The following is a 20,253-nucleotide window of genomic DNA, read 5'->3' on the forward strand; positions in this document are numbered from 1 at the left end:
ATAATGATCAATAGCCGGGCAAGGAAATAAGAGTTTAGGATCGCCACTCAGCCTCTAGAGTCTGTGAAGGAGTAGGTTTACCTAGATCTATTACTCACAGGGCACAGTAATCATGCGAAGGAAATTTACCGAAGAATAAAAATGTGTTGGAGCGCATTTGGCAGACATTGTCAGATCCTGACTGGAAGCATACCATTATAATTAAATAGGAAGGTGTACAAACAATGCATTCTGCCGGTGCTGACGTAACGGGCAGAAGATTGGAGACTGGCAAAGAAGCTCGAAAACAAGTTAAGGATCATGCAAAAATGGATGGAACGAAGAATGCTAGTCATAACAGTAAAAGACAGGAAGATAGGGGTGTGGACCAGAGAGCAAACAGGCATAGCCGATATTCTAATTGGCAATAAGGGAAAGAAATGAAGCTGGGCAGGTCATGTAATGCGTACGTAAGATAACCGGCGAACCATTAGGGTTACAGAATGGGTGACAAGAGAAGGGAAGCGAAGTCGAGGATGGCAGAACACTAGATGGGGTGATGAAATTAAGAAAGTCGCAGGCGCTAGGTAGAACTAATTGGCGCAGGACTGGAGCAATTGAAGATCGCTGGGAGAGGCCTTCGTCCTGAAGAGGACATAAAATAGACTTCTGCTGCTGATGATGACGAATTCACAAAAGAGGGGATTCGGGCCTGCAAGGTGGACTGCGGTCCTATCACTTCAGCCATCACTGGGAAATGATCACTTTTTCTCGAGATCCACTATTTCCCTTGCGGATATGGAAAGACCTGGACCCAAAAATGTAAGATGCAGCACAGCTGTAAACTCTACGAAGAAATGGAACTGAACCCGAATTCTGACACGAAAAGTTTTTATTTGTTTCCAGTCACATAGACGCTTTCCACAGTGATCGGATCTGGATCCCCATGATACATGATGTAGATTGAAGCTACCAGCCAATACTATCTGAGCCAAAACTGAGTCTAGAAGGCGTGTATCCTACACACCCGAAGGAAAGACTATATTTACCACGAGAAAGACCTACTGCCAGGGATAATAATTTTTATTTCTACGACTTCACATTTTGGAGACATCAGCTGGAACATATTTGCACTCCGGCAAAATTTACTTGAGACCATAATTAACGAGCCCCCACCTCTAGAAGGGGGATCTTGGTGAAAGGACCTAAAATATCGGAAACAAATGATTTTTCAGGCGATAACCAGTTTCTAGCAGCAAAATTACATCTGGAGAAATATGAGAATATATAACGTTTGAATCAGTAGAAGCAGCAAATATTGATCTGCAGTTCCACTGCAGCACCCTCATCTACCTTCCGGTGATAAAAGTACCAAAATATTACATTTCGGGTTGACTTAAGGGAGGATTTTCGTAGATTTGTTAACCGAGTGTGAAGTGGTAGCCTCCCGGGGGAACACCTCATTTTATGTGCCCTAACGTCAATTCCTCTGTTTAAGGTGTCCTAATAATCAGTTGTCTGGATAGTAGTAACCTTGCTTGAGGAACCTGGAACAGGCCTAGCTTGCTTTATGTGAGTTGCGGATGCAATTTCCCCATCTTCCTGAGATCTAGTAAAACATTCCGTGAAGCTTTCTGCAATACGCTCCGTAATTTTAGCGACAGACTTTTCAATAGCTTGTGCGATTACCTCTGACAAGTTCGCATACCATAGGCTCTCTGCTTTACCGCCGCAAAGACCTCTCGGCGTGAGCAACGCGTTTTGTCCATAACTTCCAGTACTTGAACTTCTTTGCTTCTAGCAGGACAGTTTGAGCAATCAGCCTTGTGGGCTCCATTGAAGGGGAAGCACGAGTCCGATTGAGCCGAGCAGTCACTAGCGGAATGGCTCCTGCCGGAGGGGCTACCACGATGACTGAATTTACAACCACCTGTGCTATGGCCATAGCGCCAACAATTGCGACATTGTAATGGACGCGAGGAAAGCGGTTCTACTCTCAAGAAGCGAAGCCAGATTTTCATCTGAGTAGGGCAACATGTACATGTGAACGCTGCAATCAGTCACTCGGTAGGGAGACGCGAATTGTCCACCATTCTGTCGCACCAGCAAACGGCAATTACCCCACCCGCATAGAGCTTTTCTAGAGCCTCTGCGGGACTTCAATTGCAGTCCCTTCACGAACTGTTCCTTTAGTGTAGCCAAGACGCAAGGGGATGAAGGCGCTCACTTCCATCGATCGAAATGATGAGCACTTAAGTAGGTCATACACACACGTCTGGTCTGGCTAGCGGCAAACATTGCCACCTCTGCCAAGTTGTCGTAAATCAGTGATGTGAAAGTAGCCATACGTGGCCGCCTGAAGTTCCACCTGCACGGCCTTCGGGTTTGAGTCGGATGGCTCCTGCATTCTAAGGTACTAGCGCCACAGGAATGCCGCACACCCCTAATACAAAATAAAGCTTCAAGAGGCATTTAAGGTCAGTTAGTAGGGAGGCAGACCAAGGCGGAGATGGCTCCACGCCTTCCCCTGGATAATTTTTCGGCACTTGGGCCACTACCTGCGTATCAAACAATTAACTTCATCTAAAACAATATTGGCACATACAAAACTGGATTAAATCCGCCCGACACTTAGCCAATACCCGGAGATCCGATCCAAACAAGCTTCTTTTTTTTCTTCGTCGTGCTGCTGCCGCGCCATGTAATTTTTGCAGTCCGCTCCTCACAGTCCCTTAAGGTTTGCGCCTCTTTTCAATTAAGTTCTTTTATAACCACTTGGATCACTCATTTCGGTCGGTATGTGTGTGCCTTTCTAGAGCGAACCCCTTTGACGCTTGGTTGGGTTCAGTGACCCTCTTCGACGCCAACTTCAGTAACTATGTCTCGCATAGTATGTCCCGCTCTCGCTGGCAAAAGAATATGAAATTTGACGCTTCTTAGGCGAACTCAATCTCGCCTCATGTATATCCAGAGAAACCTTTCTCAATGTGCATTCACACAAGCTCCACGCGCGAATTTCGCGGCGCCACCGCTGAATGACGCAATGTATTCAGTGGGAAGCGCGAGAGATGAATCCGGCTGCATACACGCCTCCTACTAACGGAGTCTTCAGAGCTGCAGTAGCCTTTTGCTACCTCGTTTCAATCCTAATCACAGTCATCGTGAGAGTGCTTCTGCCGATTTTCTCGCATTTTTTAACTTCTACAAAGAAGAAACAGAAGACATGGGCTCACATGTATCATGTCTTTATTAGCAAATGCAGAATTGCGTTCCATAAACTTGGTGCCCATCACCAAAGGTAATTTCTTCTCATCGACCTCCATTCATTTCGACCCATCACGAAACTTTCTGCATATGTGTTTACAGTAGACGATAACTCCGTAGTAGATGACACCTCAGTAATGGATGAGGCCGTTGTATTTTCGGGCTTGGATGGCAGGTTCAGAGTGATGATGCGACCCTCTTCTGGGGTTTTCAAAGGTGAGGACTTTTTTATATAAGCCAGTAATGCGTCCGTTGCGCTCACTCCTGAAATGTAAATTTTCACTAGTCAGCAATGTTTTTTATAACTTCCACTAATGAGTGCAGTATGGCGGCATAAAATAATTATTTCGGCAGATGATACCAAATGTGATCTTACCTTCAGTCTTCCATTTAACCGATTGGCCAAATTTGAAACCATCGCCTCCGTTTGCTATAAAAGTTGTCGTCACAATACTGTACGTCTCATTTTCCATAACTTCCTGGTATATTGGTACGCTGCAGTTGGCACAAAGTACCCTCAACGACACAATGCGGCACCCGCTAGGCATACTGAAGTTGTAAACCACACGAATACCTAAGCAACAAAGAGAAAACGAATGTAATAGATGCATAATGTACGGTTTTCGACGGTCATGTGTTTAACAATGTCACCTTTTATATCTATGCTTACTGAGACAGCTAAGAAAACGCAATTGCAAGAAGCACCCTAAATTTCGATATTGTGTAGGACGCATATATATATACGCAGGCAAGAGACGACGAACTTTTAGGAAGACTTATTTACTGAACGGTTTCGGCTGGTGGACCAGCCTTCGTGAGAGTACTGTACTCTGACGAAGGCTGGTCCACCAGCCGAAAACGTTTAGTAAATTGGTCTTCCTAAAAGTTCGTCTCTTTTCTGCGTATATATATATATATATATATATATAGGGGGGGCTTCATCAAAGTTCAGCACGCAGGACCAGACATAACATATGCAGGAAAGAGACGAAGAACCTTTTGGAAGGCGTATTTACTTAAGGTTTCCGGCTGGTGGACCAGTCTTCGTCAGAGTACAGTGGAGAGTACAGTACAGTTCTAGACAAAAGTGAAAGACAGAACAATTTTTCCAGAGGCACCGCGAGTAATGTACCTACACTAAAAAAACATTCGCGATTTGATAACCACTTCTAAAATTGGTGCCCGCGTTCCTGCAGGCTGTAGTTCATACAGCAAGCCACGCTGTAAAGTATGGCCGCATATGCCAACTACAATAAGAGCGAAAAGCTAGGCTTCAAACTTCGCGCTCCGCATCAAAGGTAGCTTCGACTGTGACACGTCCAACGCAGTTTATTTGCTTGAGTGTCATACGTGCCACCTACAATATATTGGTGAAACAGAAACGCCGTTTCGAATCCGATTTAATTATCATCGTTCTCACGCAAAGCATTTCGCACACCATCCTCTCTCAAAACACCTGTGTACAACTTGACACTCTTTCGAGGGCATTAGAGTGACCATGCTGGAATCATGCTTTTCTTCCCACCACGATCGCTTTGTCCGCGAATCTTACTTGATAGACAAGTTCAGCCCTATTTCTTGGGATATTAACGAAAACATCCTAAAACTAACCTGCATCACTAATTTAGATTCACTTGTTTCCGTGTATCTCCTTACTTGTGTACGTGGTCACGGTTGCCTTTTCTACGAGGATTCTCTATGTTGCGAAAGTTTAAATTTGTTCCTGGTGGCTGGCACGTATGCCTATGGCATAAACTGCACGGCTCGCATTATGACTGATGCTACGGGCGTGGCTACTGCAATTTCCAGATAATAGAAATCATTGGTTTTCTAATGCGTGATTTTCGGATTTTCGTCCACGTGTGCTTCGGTAAATCTATGCGTGTTTGCGTTTTGTAATGCTGCTTTCTGCTGCCAGTGCATAATTTAACTCTAGCCTTCATCTTTTACTCGTCTGCAGCTTGCGCTTCTTTAGCACAGCATGATTATGTGATTAGATGTAGTGACGTTGCCTACCTGCTGTCTTTCCTAGAACTGCCTGACTACTTTTACAGTTCTTGCATAATGACTAGCTTTGCATTTTATTTGACGAGGGCTTCATTATGCGCATGTTCGTGTCGGAGAGAGTGATAAGTGTCTGGTGTCTAGATGTATAACTGTGACGCGACTAGACTTGGATTCACTCCGACGAAGGCTGGTCCTCCGGCCGAAACGTCAGTATAGATATATGCCACAACGTTCTTTTTTTTTTCTTTTTTGAATGTTAAGCTTCGGTGGGGGGGGGGGGGGGGGGGTCTCGCGCGAAACCCTTCGCCTTGTGTGCCTATTGTCGCAACGTGAAAAACAGGGGTCGTAGAGCACTGACTATTCGAAGGGCACAACGTCAGGTGGCCTTTTCAATACCGAGTGCACCTGCGACTTCTTCTTCTTCACTGCCCTTGACCAAAACGCTCACGCATACTCGCTTTCTCCTCTTCTTTATCGGAGTCCAGGGGCGGCATCTGCGTCCCTCCGAAGGCACCATCGTGCCGACGCGCAATTTAAGCGTAAGAGGACGGTGTATAACCGCACAGAGTAACAAACACAAATAAGAAAACAAAAACAAAACGTAATAGTTAGTTAGACACATGTATCACTTCGGGTACACGCTTGCTACGACGGGAGCTATTCTCACTGTCAGGAACGACCTCGTAAGTTACGTCGCTCACGCGGCGGGTCACTCTATACAGCCTTAAGTACTGTCCTAAGAGTTTTTCAGAAAGTCCACGATGACGTATGGGTATACAAGCCCATACTTTGTCACCGCGACTGTAGAAGAAGGACCTGCGTCGAAGATCGTGTCGTTTGGCATCTTGGTCTTTGTGAATGCTGATACGGATGCGGACAAGTGGTCTGGCTTCTTCGGCGCCCTGAGTAAATTCGGCAACGTCGGTAGGTATGTCGTCCAACTCGCGCGGCAGCATGGCATCCAGCGTCGTCGTGGCTTCGCGACCGTAGACCAAGCTGAACGGTGTCATTTCAGTAGTTTTTTGTAGAGTGGTATTGTAGGCGAAGGTTAGGTAAGGCCAAATCCTGTCCCAGTTCTTATGTTTTACGTCAGCATACATGCATAGCATGTCGGCGAGGGTCTTTATTAAGACGCTCGGTTAGTGCGTTCGTCTGGGGAAGTATATGCGGTTGTTTTCCGAAGGCTTGCACCACTGAGTCTGAGAACCGAGTCAAGGGATTCGGCAGTTAAGGCAGTTTTCCTATCTGTGATGGCTACTTCCGGGGCGCCGTGCCTAAGGACGACGTTTTCGATGAAATAAATGGGCTGCCTCGGCTACTGTGCCCCGCTGTGTAGCTTTTGCCTCGGCATAATGCGTCAGGTAATCGGTGACAACAATGATCCATCTACTGCAAGCTGTAGAAGTTGGAAATGGGCCCAGGAAATCCATTCCAACTTGGGGAAATGGCTGGCCTGATGCTTCAACCGGATGTAAGAGACCTGCGGGCTTGCCGGGGAGAGCTTTGCTGCTTTGGCAGTGGGGAAACGTTAACACGTGATGTTTTACTGCAGCAGGTAGCTTCGGCCAGTAGTACTTGCATAGGAGTCGGGACAATGTTCTCGTGCGGCCGAGATAATCTGCGGTTGTTTCATCGTGGCGTGCTTTTAGTATTTCTTTTCGATGTAATGCCGGTACGTCAAGCAGGTACGTGCTGCCAGTGGCAAAAAAGTTCTTTTTATGGAGAACGCCGTTCCAGAGACACAACGACGGCAGTCTCCTGGCATCACGATTTCTTATCACGAAACGCTTTTCTTCCACGTCACGCCAGCTTTGGTCTCGGGCACTCCAACCCTAGCGCCACCTACACATCATGTGACACCTGTGGGCTGCTGTACAAAAAGACGACTGCAGCTGCACGATTTCAGTTGGCACGGCGGACCAACTGCGGGCATGTGGCCTCACAAGCCTTTCCTCTGCTTTATCCATCTTACTTACTACTCTGCCCCATTTAAGAGGGATTGCCGCTGTCTTTTGGTCTTGCCGTGCCCCCGGCGTTGTGTTAGTATTGCTGACGAAATTTACTGTATGTGTTTACTTTTGCTGTGCGGTGACGTTGAGACAAATCCAGGCCGCGACATTGAAAAATTGCTGCAAGAAATACTGACAGGACAAACCAAGTTGGTTGAAGATATGGCGATGCTTACAACGCAGTAGAAGAATATGGAAAAACTTTTTACTGATTGGGGCAATCGTTTCGCTGTTTTAGAAGAACGTGTCGCTCGTGCAGATGAACTCGAACAAACCATTAAATTTCTAGAAACCAATATAGTGGAATTGGAAGATAGGAGTAGGCGTTCCAATTTGATAATTTTAGGTCTTCGGGAGAAGCCGCGGAAACAGAAACCGAGCTTAAGCAAAAAATTGTGACTGAAATATTTTCTCATATGCTAAACGTAAATTGCAACTCGATTGGAAGAATCCATTGTTTAGAGAAGACCGGTAAGCAAAGACCCGTTATTATGTTCTTTTAGCACTTCGATGAAGCATTTGCAATCTTAAAAAAATTCCCACAAGCTAAAAAGGACCAGAATTTCTCTGCAAAATTATTATTCACATGAAACCCTCAGAAAAGGTTAACTGCTTTGGGATATCGCGAAGCCTGAGAACAAATAAGGCAAAAAAGTTAATTTGATAGACGCGAAACTGGGGATCAACAATAAGCTAAACGGAACGATGCCACGAACACCAGCATTAAAATGTATAACTATCGCAGTACTCCAAAAAAGGACTGACTTCCTCCCCCTCAAGAATTCTGAATTTTAAATATCAATGTACGCAGTGTTATCAACAAGAGTGATCAGCTTGACATGATTATTCTTGCGCATAACCCACGCATTCTCATCATCCCAGAAACATGGCTGCATGACGAAATAGACGATGCGGATGTCATTCCCTATCATTACCATGTTTTCCGTCGGGATAGACCTACTAGAGGTGGTGGTGTTATTTTGGTAAGACAGAATATCTCGGCAGTTCTCCTACGTCAAGCTGCTAATCTTGAAATATCTCTTGAAAAATTTTATGCCATAATGTCTGTTTTGATTTTGCTGTTTATCGAGCTCCCGATTCCCCTCCGCAGTTTCTCACTGAACTGTGGCATCGCATGGCGTCTCTTGTACACGACGAACTTTTTCTAATAGGCGATTTTAATCTTCCGTTAGTTGACGGAATTCACGGAACTTCTAGCGCTGATGTTAATATAAATAATGAGCGCTTGCATAACATCATCTTGATGCACAACTTGCAGGAAGTGCTTAATGAGCCAACATGAATTAGCGCTGCTTCTGCCTCAATATTGACCTTGTGTTTATTAGCCGGACTTTAGGTAATTATTTGGGCTCTGTTGAACATGGCATTTCTTATCATGAACTTGTTGCTTTTTCTTGCTACCTTTATCCTCTTTGATCTACTCATTGTAAAACTATTACTGTAAAAGATTTTCCATGCGCCAGGGATGAGAGCATACTGGATTATCTTGACTTTCGTCTAAGCGGTTTTGGGGGACATCACACTCTTCAACTTTGGGATGAATTTAAGAATATTTGTGTGCACTGTATCGACCACTTTATTCCAAATAAAACCAAGAAAACATCTAGAGCCACTCCCTGGATCACGCGTGACATAACGCACATAAAGAGAAAGGTCAAGCGACTAAGACGACAGGGTATTTCTCGTGACATAGTAGGACCCTACCAAGCAAAATTGAAGGAGGCTGTCAGTGCTGCTAAATATCGCTATTTCCAGTTAACCCTGCCTAACTTCATCAGAACTGCTCCTTGCAAGCTTTGGGGCTATCTCAGTGAAACAGTCAATCAGTTGGCTATAATATGCATGACGGCAATCCTGCCGTTGCTGAACCAGATATCGCTGATCACTTCAATGCTTACTTTAACAGTGTCTTTTCAAACTCGCACGTTTCACCTCATGAATGGCGCAGCAAACAATGATGACCTTAGTTTTACTTCTTTCTCAGCCGTCTTTTCTATGCTTCTGAATATAAAAACAAAATTGTCTCCAGGGCCTGATAACCAACCAAACATGTTTCTTCAAAGGTACGCCGAAGTGCTATATCGCTTTCTTGTTCTTATCCTTTGTGCATCCATTTTATCGGCGGTGCTTCCTAACGACTGGCTTTCCGCTCGTATTATACTGACACTAAAGATAGGCGATCCATCACTAGTGACAAATCACCGCGCCATATCACTAAGCTTATCTTGTTGCAAACATTTAGAACACATTATTGCTTCTGAAATCAATAATTTTCTCGATCATAGAGACATTCTATCTCCCATGCAGCATGGTTTTAGAAAAGGCCTCTCCACTGTAACCCAATTGACTACTGTAATTCACAGTCTCGCTAGCACGGTCGACAAATCAGGGCAAACAGACATCGTATTTTTGGACTTCAGGAAAGCATTTTATCTTCTATCGCACGCAAAGCTAATAAAAAAACTTGAACATCTCAACATTCCTTGACATCTCATAAATGGGATTCGCGCTTATCTTTCCAGCCGTACGCAATTCGTAGTAGTTGAGAATTGTTCTTCCTGTATCCTTCCTGTCACTTCTGGTGTTCCCCAGGGTTGTCTTTGGACCATTATTATTTAACACATACATTACCGACATTGTAGACAGTGTTACTCAGCCCGTACAAATAAAACTATTGGCTGATGACTGTCTCCTCTTTAATGAAATCACGTGCCAACAAGATCAAGTTACTGTAAACTCTAACCTTCAAGATATACTAGCTTGTTGGGTACGCTGGAATATGCAGCTTAACATTGATAAAACAGTATTTATGAGGATCACTAGAAAAAGCAATAAATTGTAGTTTACGTATAGCCTAGCATCCGATCTTCTTAAGGAGGTGAATGAATATAAGTACCTAGGTGTTACAATAGCTAGTAACCATCGTTAGGACTCGCACGTGTCTCATCTTTGCAAAAAGCTTTGATACCTCAGGCATACATTAAAACGCGCTCCTTCTGAAACCTGTGCTATCGCCTACACCTCTCTTCTCCGTCCCAAACTGGAGTACGCAGCTATTGTATGGTATCCCTATACTAAAACTAACATCGATGCGCTAGAAATGATACAACTTAAAGCAGTAAGGTTCATCTTCTCTAAATATCGCTCAAGTGATTCCCCAAGTTAGTTAATGGCTGAACAAAATATTAAGCCTTTGCAACTAAGATGAAAAAATCACAGGCTTAAATTTCTCACTGAGTAACTATAAACTATCTCTTTCTCCCGAACCTTATAAAACACTCCTTACTGCCCACTGAACAAGACCTCGCCACGCTGCGTCATTATTGCCTTATAATGGTAGAACCAACGTCTTTATGTATTCCTTTTCGCCTCGCACAGTAACGAAATTGAACAGCCTACCTTATACCAAACTTCTCAGCACTGACTCAATAGCGTCTATTACTATCTAAAATTAGTGCTTGTTGTTACGAAATATTTTTTCAATTTGAATCCTTATGCAATATTTATGATTAACACGTTGTATTATTTTTGAATTATAGACTCCTCTTTTTCTCTATTGCATTTGCAGTGCTTCGAAATTGCGCTAGTAAACCAATGTTTCAATTTGTATTTGGCACTCCCTATGCATTATTTAGACGCTTTACTCATCATGCATTCCAACTTTCTATTGCACTTTTTCTGGAGTTTTTTCCACTCCTTCGTCAATCTATGGTGTTTTCTTTTTTGTATGTACAGTCGCGTGCAATATGACTTGCAACGCCCTTGTTCGTGGTCGAAGGCGCCCCAAGGCGGCGCGGCGGCTCTGACATCCGAAATAGCGGTTTAATAAATTGACGCTGTGTTTAGGTCTGGAACTTTCACCTGTGCTTGCGCAGCAGCACAGTCTTGGAGCCCCTTCAACACCGGGCACACGTCATCATCATCATCATCATCATCAGCCTGATTACGCCCACTGCAGGGCAAAGGCCTCTCCCATACTTCTCCAACTACCCCGGTCATGTACTAATTGTGGCCATGTTGACCCTCCAAACTTCCTAATCTCATCTGCCCACCTAACTTTCTGTCGCCCCCTGCTACGCTTCCCTTCCCTCGGAATCCAGTCCGTAACCCTTAATGACCATCGGTTATCTTCCCTCCTCATTACATGTCCTGCCCATGCCCATTTCTTTTTCTTGATTTCAACTAAGATGTCATTAACGCGCGTTTGTTCCCTCACCCAATCTGCTCTTTTCTTATCCCTTAACGTTACACCTATCATTTTTCTTTCCATAGCTCGTTGCGTCGTCCTCAATTTAAGTAGAACCCTTTTCGTAAGCCTCCAGGTTTCTGCCCCGTACGTGAGTACTGGTAAGACACAGCTGTTATACACTTTTCTCTTGAGGGATAATGGCAACCTGCTGTTCATGATCTGCGAATGCCTGCCAAACGCACCCCAGCCCATTCTTATTCTTCTGATTATTTCACTCTCATGATCTGGATCAGCAGTCACTACCTGTCCTAAGTAGATGTATTCTCTTACCACTTCCAGTGCCTCGCTACCTATCGTAAACTGCTGTTCCCTTCCGAGACTGTTAAACATTACTTTAGTTTTCTGCAGATTCATTTTTAGTCCCACCCTTCTGCTCTGCCTCTCCAGATCAGTGAGCATGCATTGCAGTTGGTCCCCTGAGTTACTAAGCAAGGCAATATCATCAGCGAAGCGCAAGTTACTAAGGTATTCTCCATTTACTCTTATCCCCAATTCTTCCCAATCCAGGTCTCTGAATACCTCCTGTAAACACGCTGTGAATAGCATTGGAGAGATCGTATCTCCCTGCCTGACGCCTTTCTTTATTGGGATTTTGTTGCTTTCTTTATGGAGGAGTACAGTGGCTGTGGAGCCGCTATAGATATCTTTCAGTATTTTTACATACGGCTCGTCTACACCCTGATTCCGCAATGCCTCCATGACTGCTGAGGTTTCGACTGAATCAAACGCTTTCTCGTAATCAATGAAAGCTATATATAATGGTTGGTTATATTCCGCACATTTCTCTATCACCTGATTGATAGTGTGAATATGATCTATTGTTGAGTAGCCTTTACGGAATCCTGCCTGGTCCTTTGGTTGACGGAAGTCTAAGGTGTTCCGGATTCTATTTGCAATTACCTTAGTAAATACTTTGTAGGCAACGGACAGTAAGCTGATCGGTCTATAATTTTTCAAGTCTTTGGCGTCGCCTTTCTTATGGATTAGGATTATGTTAGCGTTCTTCCAAGATTCCGGTACGCTCGAGGTCTTGAGGCATTGCGTATAGAGGCTGGCCAGTTTTTCTAGAACAATCTGCCCACCATCCTTCAGCAAATCTGCTGTTACCTGATCCTCCCCAGCTGCCTTCCCCCTTTGCATAGCTCCCAAGGCTTTCTTTACTTCTTCCGGCGTTACTTCTGGGATATCGAATTCCTCTAGATTATTCTCTCTTCCATTATCATCGTGGGTGCCACTCGTACTGTATAAATCTCTATAGAAATCCTCAGCCACTTGAACTATCTCATCCATATTAGTAATGATATTGCCGGCTTTGTCTCTTAGCGCATACATCTGATTCTTGCCAATTCCTAGTTTCTTCTTCACTGCTTTTAGGCTTCCTCCGTTCCTGAGAGCTTGTTCAATTCTATCCATGTTATACTTCCTTATGTCAGCTGTCTTACGCTTGTTGATTAACTTCGAAAGTTCTGCCAGTTCTATTCTAGCTGTAGGGTTAGAGGCTTTCATACATTGGCGTTTCTTGATCAGATCTTTCGTCTCCTGCGATAGCTTACTGGTATCCTGTCTAACGGAGTTACCACCGACTTCTATTGCACACTCCTTAATGATGCCCACAAGATTGTCGTTCATTGCTTCAACACTAAGATCCTCTTCGTGGCTTAAAGCCGAATACCTGTTCTGTAGCTTGATCTGGAATTCCTCTGTTTTCCCTCTTAGCGCTAACTCATTGATCGGCTTCTTATGTACCAGTTTCCTCCGTTCCCTCCTCAGGTCTAGGCTAATTCGAGTTCTTACCATCCTGTGGTCACTGCAGCGCACCTTACCGAGCACGTCCACATCTTGTATGATGCCAGGGTTAGCGCAGAGTATGAAATCTATTTCATTTCTAGTCTCGCCGTTCGGGCTCCTCCATGTCCACTTTCGGTTATTCCGCTTGCGGAAGAAGGTATTCATTATCCTCATATTATTCTGTTCTGCAAACTCTACTAATACCTCCCCCCTGCTATTCCTAGTGCCTATGCCATATTCCCCCACTGCCTTGTCTCCAGCATGCTTCTTGCCTACCTTGGCATTGAAATCGCCCATCAGTATAGTGTATTTTGTTTTCACTCTACCCATCGCCGATTCCACGTCTTCGTAGAAGCTTTCGACTTCCTGGTCATCATGACTGGATGTAGGGGCGTAGACCTGTACAACCTTCATTTTGTACCTCTTATTAAGTTTCACAACAAGACATGCCACCCTCTCGTTAATGCTATAGAATTCCTGTATGTTACCAGCTATATTCTTATTAATCAGGAATCCGACTCCTAGTTCTCGTCTCTCCGCTAAGCCCCGGTAGCACAGGACGTCGCCTCTTAACACTGTATATGCTTCTTTTGGCCTCCTAACTTCACTGAGCCCTATTATATCCCATTTACTGCCCTCTAATTCTTCCAATAGCACTGCTAGACTCGCCTCACTAGATAATGTTCTTGCGTTAAACGTTGCCAGGTTCATATTCCAATGGCGGCCTGTCCGGAGCCAGGGATTCTTAGCACCCTCTGCAGCGTCGCAGGTCTGACCGCCGCCGTGGTCAGTTGCTTCGCAGCTGCTGGGGACTGAGGGCCGGGGTTTGATTGTTGTGTTCATATAGGAGGTTGTGGCCAAGTACTGCACCAGGGTGGCCAATCCTGCTCTGGTGAGGGAGTGTGTTACCGGTTCTGGTCACCGGCATCAGGCCACACTCCAGGCCTGTTTGTGCAATTTTATCAACACGCGGATTTTTTTTTTTTTTTTTTTTTTTTTAATCCGGTGGAAAACTGCGCGGCACCGGGATTCGAACCACGGACCTCTTGCACGCGAGGCGGGTGTTCTACCTCTACGCCACCGCTGCAACTTCGGGCACCCGTGTTGCAGGTCATATTGCACGTGACTTCCTTCCCCTCCTGTCTGGACCTTCAAAGGCCTGCAGTATTCCTAAATAAAAAAAATAAAGAGTCGCGGAACGGCTTCGGCCTTCCAAGAAATTAATGAGTGGGAGCCGCTCTGGGTCGTGGTGCTGCTCCTGTGAAATGGTGACGGCGTTGACGACGCCCAAAAATAGAGCGTCCACTTTCACGTCATCAGTACCTGCGGACTCCACCGGTGACCGCGAGTGGCAGCCGGCGTCGGTGCGCCTGTTTTCTTATTTGTCTAAATTATGGTAAGGTCGAACGTCTGAAGCCTGACTCCAGTGCACCAGACGGCCAAATGGGTCTTTCAAATTAGTCAGCCAAGAAAGAGAATGATGATGGCTGACAACCTTGAATGAACGGCCGTGCAAATAGGGGCGAAATTTGGTAACCGCACTTACAACGGCGAGGCATTCGTTCTCAGTAGTCGAGTAGTTTTCCTCCGTACGAGACAGTGTTCGACTAGCGTAGGCTATTACTTTTTTCGGAGCTATCTTGCCACTGCACCAGTACGGCACCCACACCAATATTGCTCGCATCAGTGTGAAGTGCTGTAGGGGCATCCTGGTCAAAATGTGCAAGAACAGGAGGCATTTGATCCTTATTCTACAGTACAGTTATCTCCCCCGCGGAAAAGGAATCCGTCCCGGTGACCTACGGGTAGGGCAACACATACGGATGATAATAGGGCTTGAGACGCTGGACATGCAGAATTTCGCGTGCTCCAAAGGTAGCTCGAGGGGTTCCACGATATAGTTGACTGGAGACGTTTGGTTGACCACGCCGTATGGGTCCTAGTACTGCGACGCGAACTCCGGTGACATTCCAGGGGTAGAGACTGGAACCCAAAGCCACACTAGTGAGCCAAGAGCATAGAATACCGGAGCATTGGAAGTTTCACGATGGTGCTTCTAGCGTTGCTGGTCTTCTGACGTAAATATACGAGAAAGCTTGCGACACTCTTCTTCGTATGCAGCAGCTTCGGATAGGGTAGTTGTTTCCCTGGTGTCGAGCCCGTATGAATGGATAGTATTCATTGTGGAAAAGAGTTCGCGTCCGTACAGGAGAAAGAAGGGCGAAAATCCCGTGGCAGTCTACGTGCCGATGTTGTAAGCTTAGGTCAGAAAAGGTAGAACATGGTCCCATTTGGTTTAGTCGGATGCAACGTACATGGCCAGCATGTCGCCAAGAGTGCGATTAAAGCGCTTGGTCAGGCAATTAGTCTGCGGATGATACGCAGTAATGGTGCGATGAATGATGCGGCATTCTTTGAGGAGAGCCTCGATGACGTCGGAGAGGAAGACGCGGCCTCTATCACTGAGTAAATCCCTGGCAGCTCCGTGGCGAAGGATGATGTGGCGCAGGAAAAGCCAGGCGACGTCACGTGCAGAAGCGTGGGACAAAGGAAAAGTTTGCGCATAGCATGCTAGATGGTCGATGGCCACGATTACCCAGCGGTTGCCCTCTGATTTGGTTGGCAGAGGTCCATAAATGTCGATGCCTACTCTATCAAAAGCACGTGCTGGACAAGGCAACGGCTGCAATGGGGCGGTTGCGCGACGAGATGGATCTTTGCGGCGTTGGCAAACGAGGCAGGAGCGGACATAATGACGGATGAATTGATACATGCCCCGCCAGTAGCAACGAAGGCGTAGACGCACGTATGTCTTTAGTACAGCTGCATGCGCCCACTGGGAATCGTCGTGGTATGCTGCACAAATATCCGAACGCACGTGCAGAGGGATGACAAGCAACCATTTGTGGCCGTCCGGGAGGTAGTTACGACGGTACAAGAGCCCGTCGCGAATGGAGAAGTGATGTGCTTGACGACGTAATGCGCGATTGGTAGTGCGTGTCGATGGGGTGGACAAGAAACGCAGCATGGACACAATCCATGGGTCTTTCTTTTGCTCCAGAAGAATGTCCGTGGCCGCAAGGGAAGACTCCGACAATGATGCCTTCGGGGAGCTAACCTAGTCTGTTAGTGGAGACCGAGACAAGCCATTCGAATCCGAGTGTTTCCAGCCAGAACGGTACAGCACGCGAATGCCGTACTCCTGCAGTAGAAGGGCCCATCGAGCAAAACGACCAGATGATTCTTTTAAGGACGACAGCCAGCACAGCGAATGGTGACCAGTTATAACGTCAAATGGGCGGCCATATAGATACGGACCGAATTTGCGTATGGCCCAAATTATAGAAAGGCATTCTTTTTCTGTTACTGAATAGTTAGATTCAGGTTGAGTGAGCGCACGACTGTTGAAGGCAACGACGTACGCATCGAAGCCAGCCTTTCTCTGAGCTAGAATGGCACCAAGGCCAACGCCACTGGCATCCGTGTGTGTTTCAGTTGGAGCACTTGGGTCGAAATGGCGGAGGATTGGTGGTGACGTCAAGATACGATGCAGCTTTGTGAATGTGGCATCGCAATCTGGTGACCAGCTTGAAAGGTTGTGGCCACCACGAAGAAACTGCGTTAAAGGTGCTATTATGGTGGCAAAATTGCGTATGAAACGGCGAAAGTATGATGCTAACCGAATGAAGCTCAGGTGTGATGAAGGCCGTTTTTGGACGGCCTGACTCCGTCGCTGGCACTTGCCAGTACCCGGATCGTAAGTCTAAAGTTGAGTAGAATTCGGGACCTAGGAGGCAGTCTAGCGCGTCGTCAATACGGGGTAGCGGATAAATGTCCTTGCGGGTGATCTTATTGAGTCACCGGTAGTCCACGCAAAAGCGAATTGTGCCATCTTTCTTTTTTTACCAGCACTACAGGAGACACCCAAGGACTGTGCGAATGTTGTATGACTCCGCGTTGGAGCATGTCTCCAACTTGCTCAGCGATGACGCTACGCTCTGTGGCGGATACACGATACGGCCTGTGGCGTAAAGGCGCATGGTTGCCGGTGTCGATGTGATGGACAACAGTGGAAGTACGGCCTCAGCGAGATCGTTGTAGGTCGAATGACGTGCGAAAGCGGTCCAGGAGATGGAAGATCTGGGCGTGCTGCGCTGGAGTGAGATTGGGATCACAACACTGGTAAAATGTTGGGTCGCACGGCGGCGTAGGAGGAGAAACTTGAAGGGCCAGAACATCAACCGGAGCAGAAGCCGGGTCGTCAGGCACATCGTAAAGGAAGCTTGGTTCGATTTCGTCGGCATAATCAAGACACTCATCGTGGAACAGGCTAGCAAGACAAGGAAACAGGTTCGACAAATAGAGTGCGCTGGAACCTTGTCGAATGACATGAAGGGCAATAGGAAGCAAGAAAGGATGACGGCGAGCAACAAGCTTAGATGGCGTGAAAAAAATTGTGGAGTCGGCAAATGCAACGCAGGAAACGGGCACAAGTGCGGCAGAGTATGGAGGAATCTCGTTGTCGGCGGTGACGAACACTGTTAGGAATGGCCTGTCGAGGTGGCCACATGCAAGTTTTCGCAGCTAGCTGCAGCTGCCAGCGTGGCGAGGTTCCCCGAAGATACCATGGAAGCCTTCAACACCTGCCGCGGTGACTCGTTTCGTAGGGGCCGCGAGGTGCCGCGTCAACAACCCCTCAGCGCCGCATGACTAAAGGCGATCGGCTATGGCTAGTGAAATCGCCAACGCCTTCACGGTTCCACTGAAGCAGGGGGATTTCCTGGAAGGAGATACCTTGCGGTGCCTTTTCACGGGCCTTTGAAGACGCCAGACAATGGGCAGTGGCGGAGGCCACTGTGCGAGGTCCGCTCTGGAAGTTAGAGGCACGGGCTGAGTTCTGGCGTGACCACCTGGCTACGGGGACGCAGGACAATGGACAACACGACGGCCGCGTTGCAAAGGTCAGCTCTGAGTACAGTGAAAGTGCGCACGTGTGTGTGTAAACCGTCCTGCAGAGAGGCGGTTTGTTTACGATGGCGTCGAACGTTTTGCCTCACCTAGGGGCCTAGGGAAAACGAATTGTTTAAAAACGGCTTTTTTTCGGCTGCTAGGCTCGTGCTCGGGCTCGTGCTCGTCAATGTACTCGTGAGCTGTGCGCTCGTTTGCTGTATGCTTCGTCTTGCGGGCTCCATTTGGGAGTCACGCTAGACTGTGTAAATGTATCTCTTGTTTGAAATGTAAATACTGCAAATAAATCCTGCTCGCATAAGTCCCGATGAACAGTCAAGGTCCTCCCCTTCAACTACGTCCGCGAACTCCTACATCTGGTTGACAGCGGTGGGATCGGCTTACGGCTCCTAGATCGGCCTACAGCTCGTAGATGGACGTCAGACTCTGGAGTTTTGCAAGACGCGTAGCGCCACCTGCCGGTGCGAAGACGCAGTAATTGAGTAGTGCGAAGCCCGACTCCCTTGCTGAGTTGCCTATGCAGCTAGCGACTGCGAAACAACGATTTAACTAGATTTTGGTCCATATTGCGAGTGTTTTGCGCATTTAACACCCAGACAGAGAGCTATGAATTTCTACGTTAGTCGGACGCGCCGCCGAACTGCCATAAAGCGCTTGCTGGCTCACTTTTCAGACTGATGGCGGAAACGACGGCAACCGCGATAGCTCCGCGTGCTACGAAGAAACGCCGCAATCGACGCTACTGTTGTGTTGTAAATTGCCATGAACGTGAAGGACGGAATAACAACGTTCAGTTTTACCGATTTCCATCGCGATCGTATGAAGGGGAAAGGCGAGAGCGCTGGATACGGGCCGTTCAACCTGTTGGGTAATCGGATTACTTGCATTCCCCACAACACAGCGGCTCGCATGAGAAAGTGCGACAATTTTGTTCTTCTGTAATTGTGTTGCGTAGCCCTGACGGAGGACCGTGGTAACCAAGTGAAAAGTCAAGAATTTGCAGCCGCCACTTCGTTGGTAACAGAAAAAATAACGTTGCGAACCAGCCTGCGTATGTGCTATCGATATCTCCACCTTTTAACAGACGTCCGCCTTCCGCTTGACTCAACAAGTGGAACAGAGAGATTTGGCAGGTCAGCTTAACCAAACATTTTGGTTCGTTTAGGAATTCAAAATCCTGTTCGAGAGCATCGTTGTATCGCGAGCTCATTTCTACTTTCGGTATTTTGTATGTCCTGCGCCGATACAACAAGCACGCTTCGCAACGTGCTGAGCCTGCTCGACTGCGTTTTTCAAATGTGAGCAATAAAGTTGCTGTAGGAGCACTGGACGAGTAATTGCGAAGTAACGCACGTGTGTAAAGAAAAAAATGTCGCGTTTATTTACATTTATTTGTGCACGTTTGTTGCTCGAAGCGTCTGCGAAAAGTTCAAATTAAGGTACGAGCGATGCTGTAGCTCCTGCGAGAAAGAAAGATGCAGCGCGTAGGCACTGTTGAAAGCTTCCTTCGTTATGATCGCACGCTGTTTGCTGCCTTGGAAAACGTTTTCTGTTTGCTGCCCTGGAAAAGGCTATGAAAGGATTTACTCTCTGTAAATAATTGCGAGACAAAACATTACGATAAAATACATAAAAATGTAGGAGATACTTGAGTCTTGTGTTTAAGACATATTCAATATGGACCGATTTGAAATGCTTAGATTTTTATGCTGATATGCCTATAGACAAACCTGATGCTCTCTGTACTTGCGAGTCGCAGCACGCCGAAATAACAATTGAGACTTTACTTTATATTGTACACGTACTTCGCCCTGCTGAGCTTCCTTTCCGAAGCGTAAATGGGCGGAAGAAGCTTTCCAGGTCCTTGATTTTGAGGAAACCGTGCCTCAACACAAACGAAAGAGAAAGGTCCATTGTGGCCTATGCACCTTCGCTTGCGGACAGCTCTCCTTGCACTACTCAGTTCGC

At 46.5% G+C, this 20,253-nt stretch overlaps 1 protein-coding gene across 3 annotated transcripts in view; it reads right to left on the bottom strand.

Annotated features, from left to right (window-relative positions):
- Positions 1–3,208: 3,208 nt before the first annotated feature.
- The window catches only part of LOC126526649 (protein 5NUC-like), a 152,875-nt gene continuing 135,830 nt past the window's right edge, over positions 3,209–20,253 (bottom strand). For all 3 annotated transcript variants that reach the window (XM_050174515.3, XM_055068330.1, XM_055068329.1), the window contains 2 exons: positions 3,620–3,817; positions 3,209–3,507 (listed from right to left, as the gene is read on the bottom strand). In XM_050174515.3, the coding sequence (XP_050030472.1) occupies positions 3,269–3,507; positions 3,620–3,817 (437 nt within the window). In that variant the 3' untranslated portion in view covers positions 3,209–3,268. The remainder of the gene's footprint in view (positions 3,508–3,619; positions 3,818–20,253) is intronic.

This window comes from Dermacentor andersoni, chromosome 8 (assembly GCF_023375885.2).
Source record: "Dermacentor andersoni chromosome 8, qqDerAnde1_hic_scaffold, whole genome shotgun sequence".
Lineage (NCBI taxonomy): Eukaryota > Metazoa > Arthropoda > Arachnida > Ixodida > Ixodidae > Dermacentor > Dermacentor andersoni.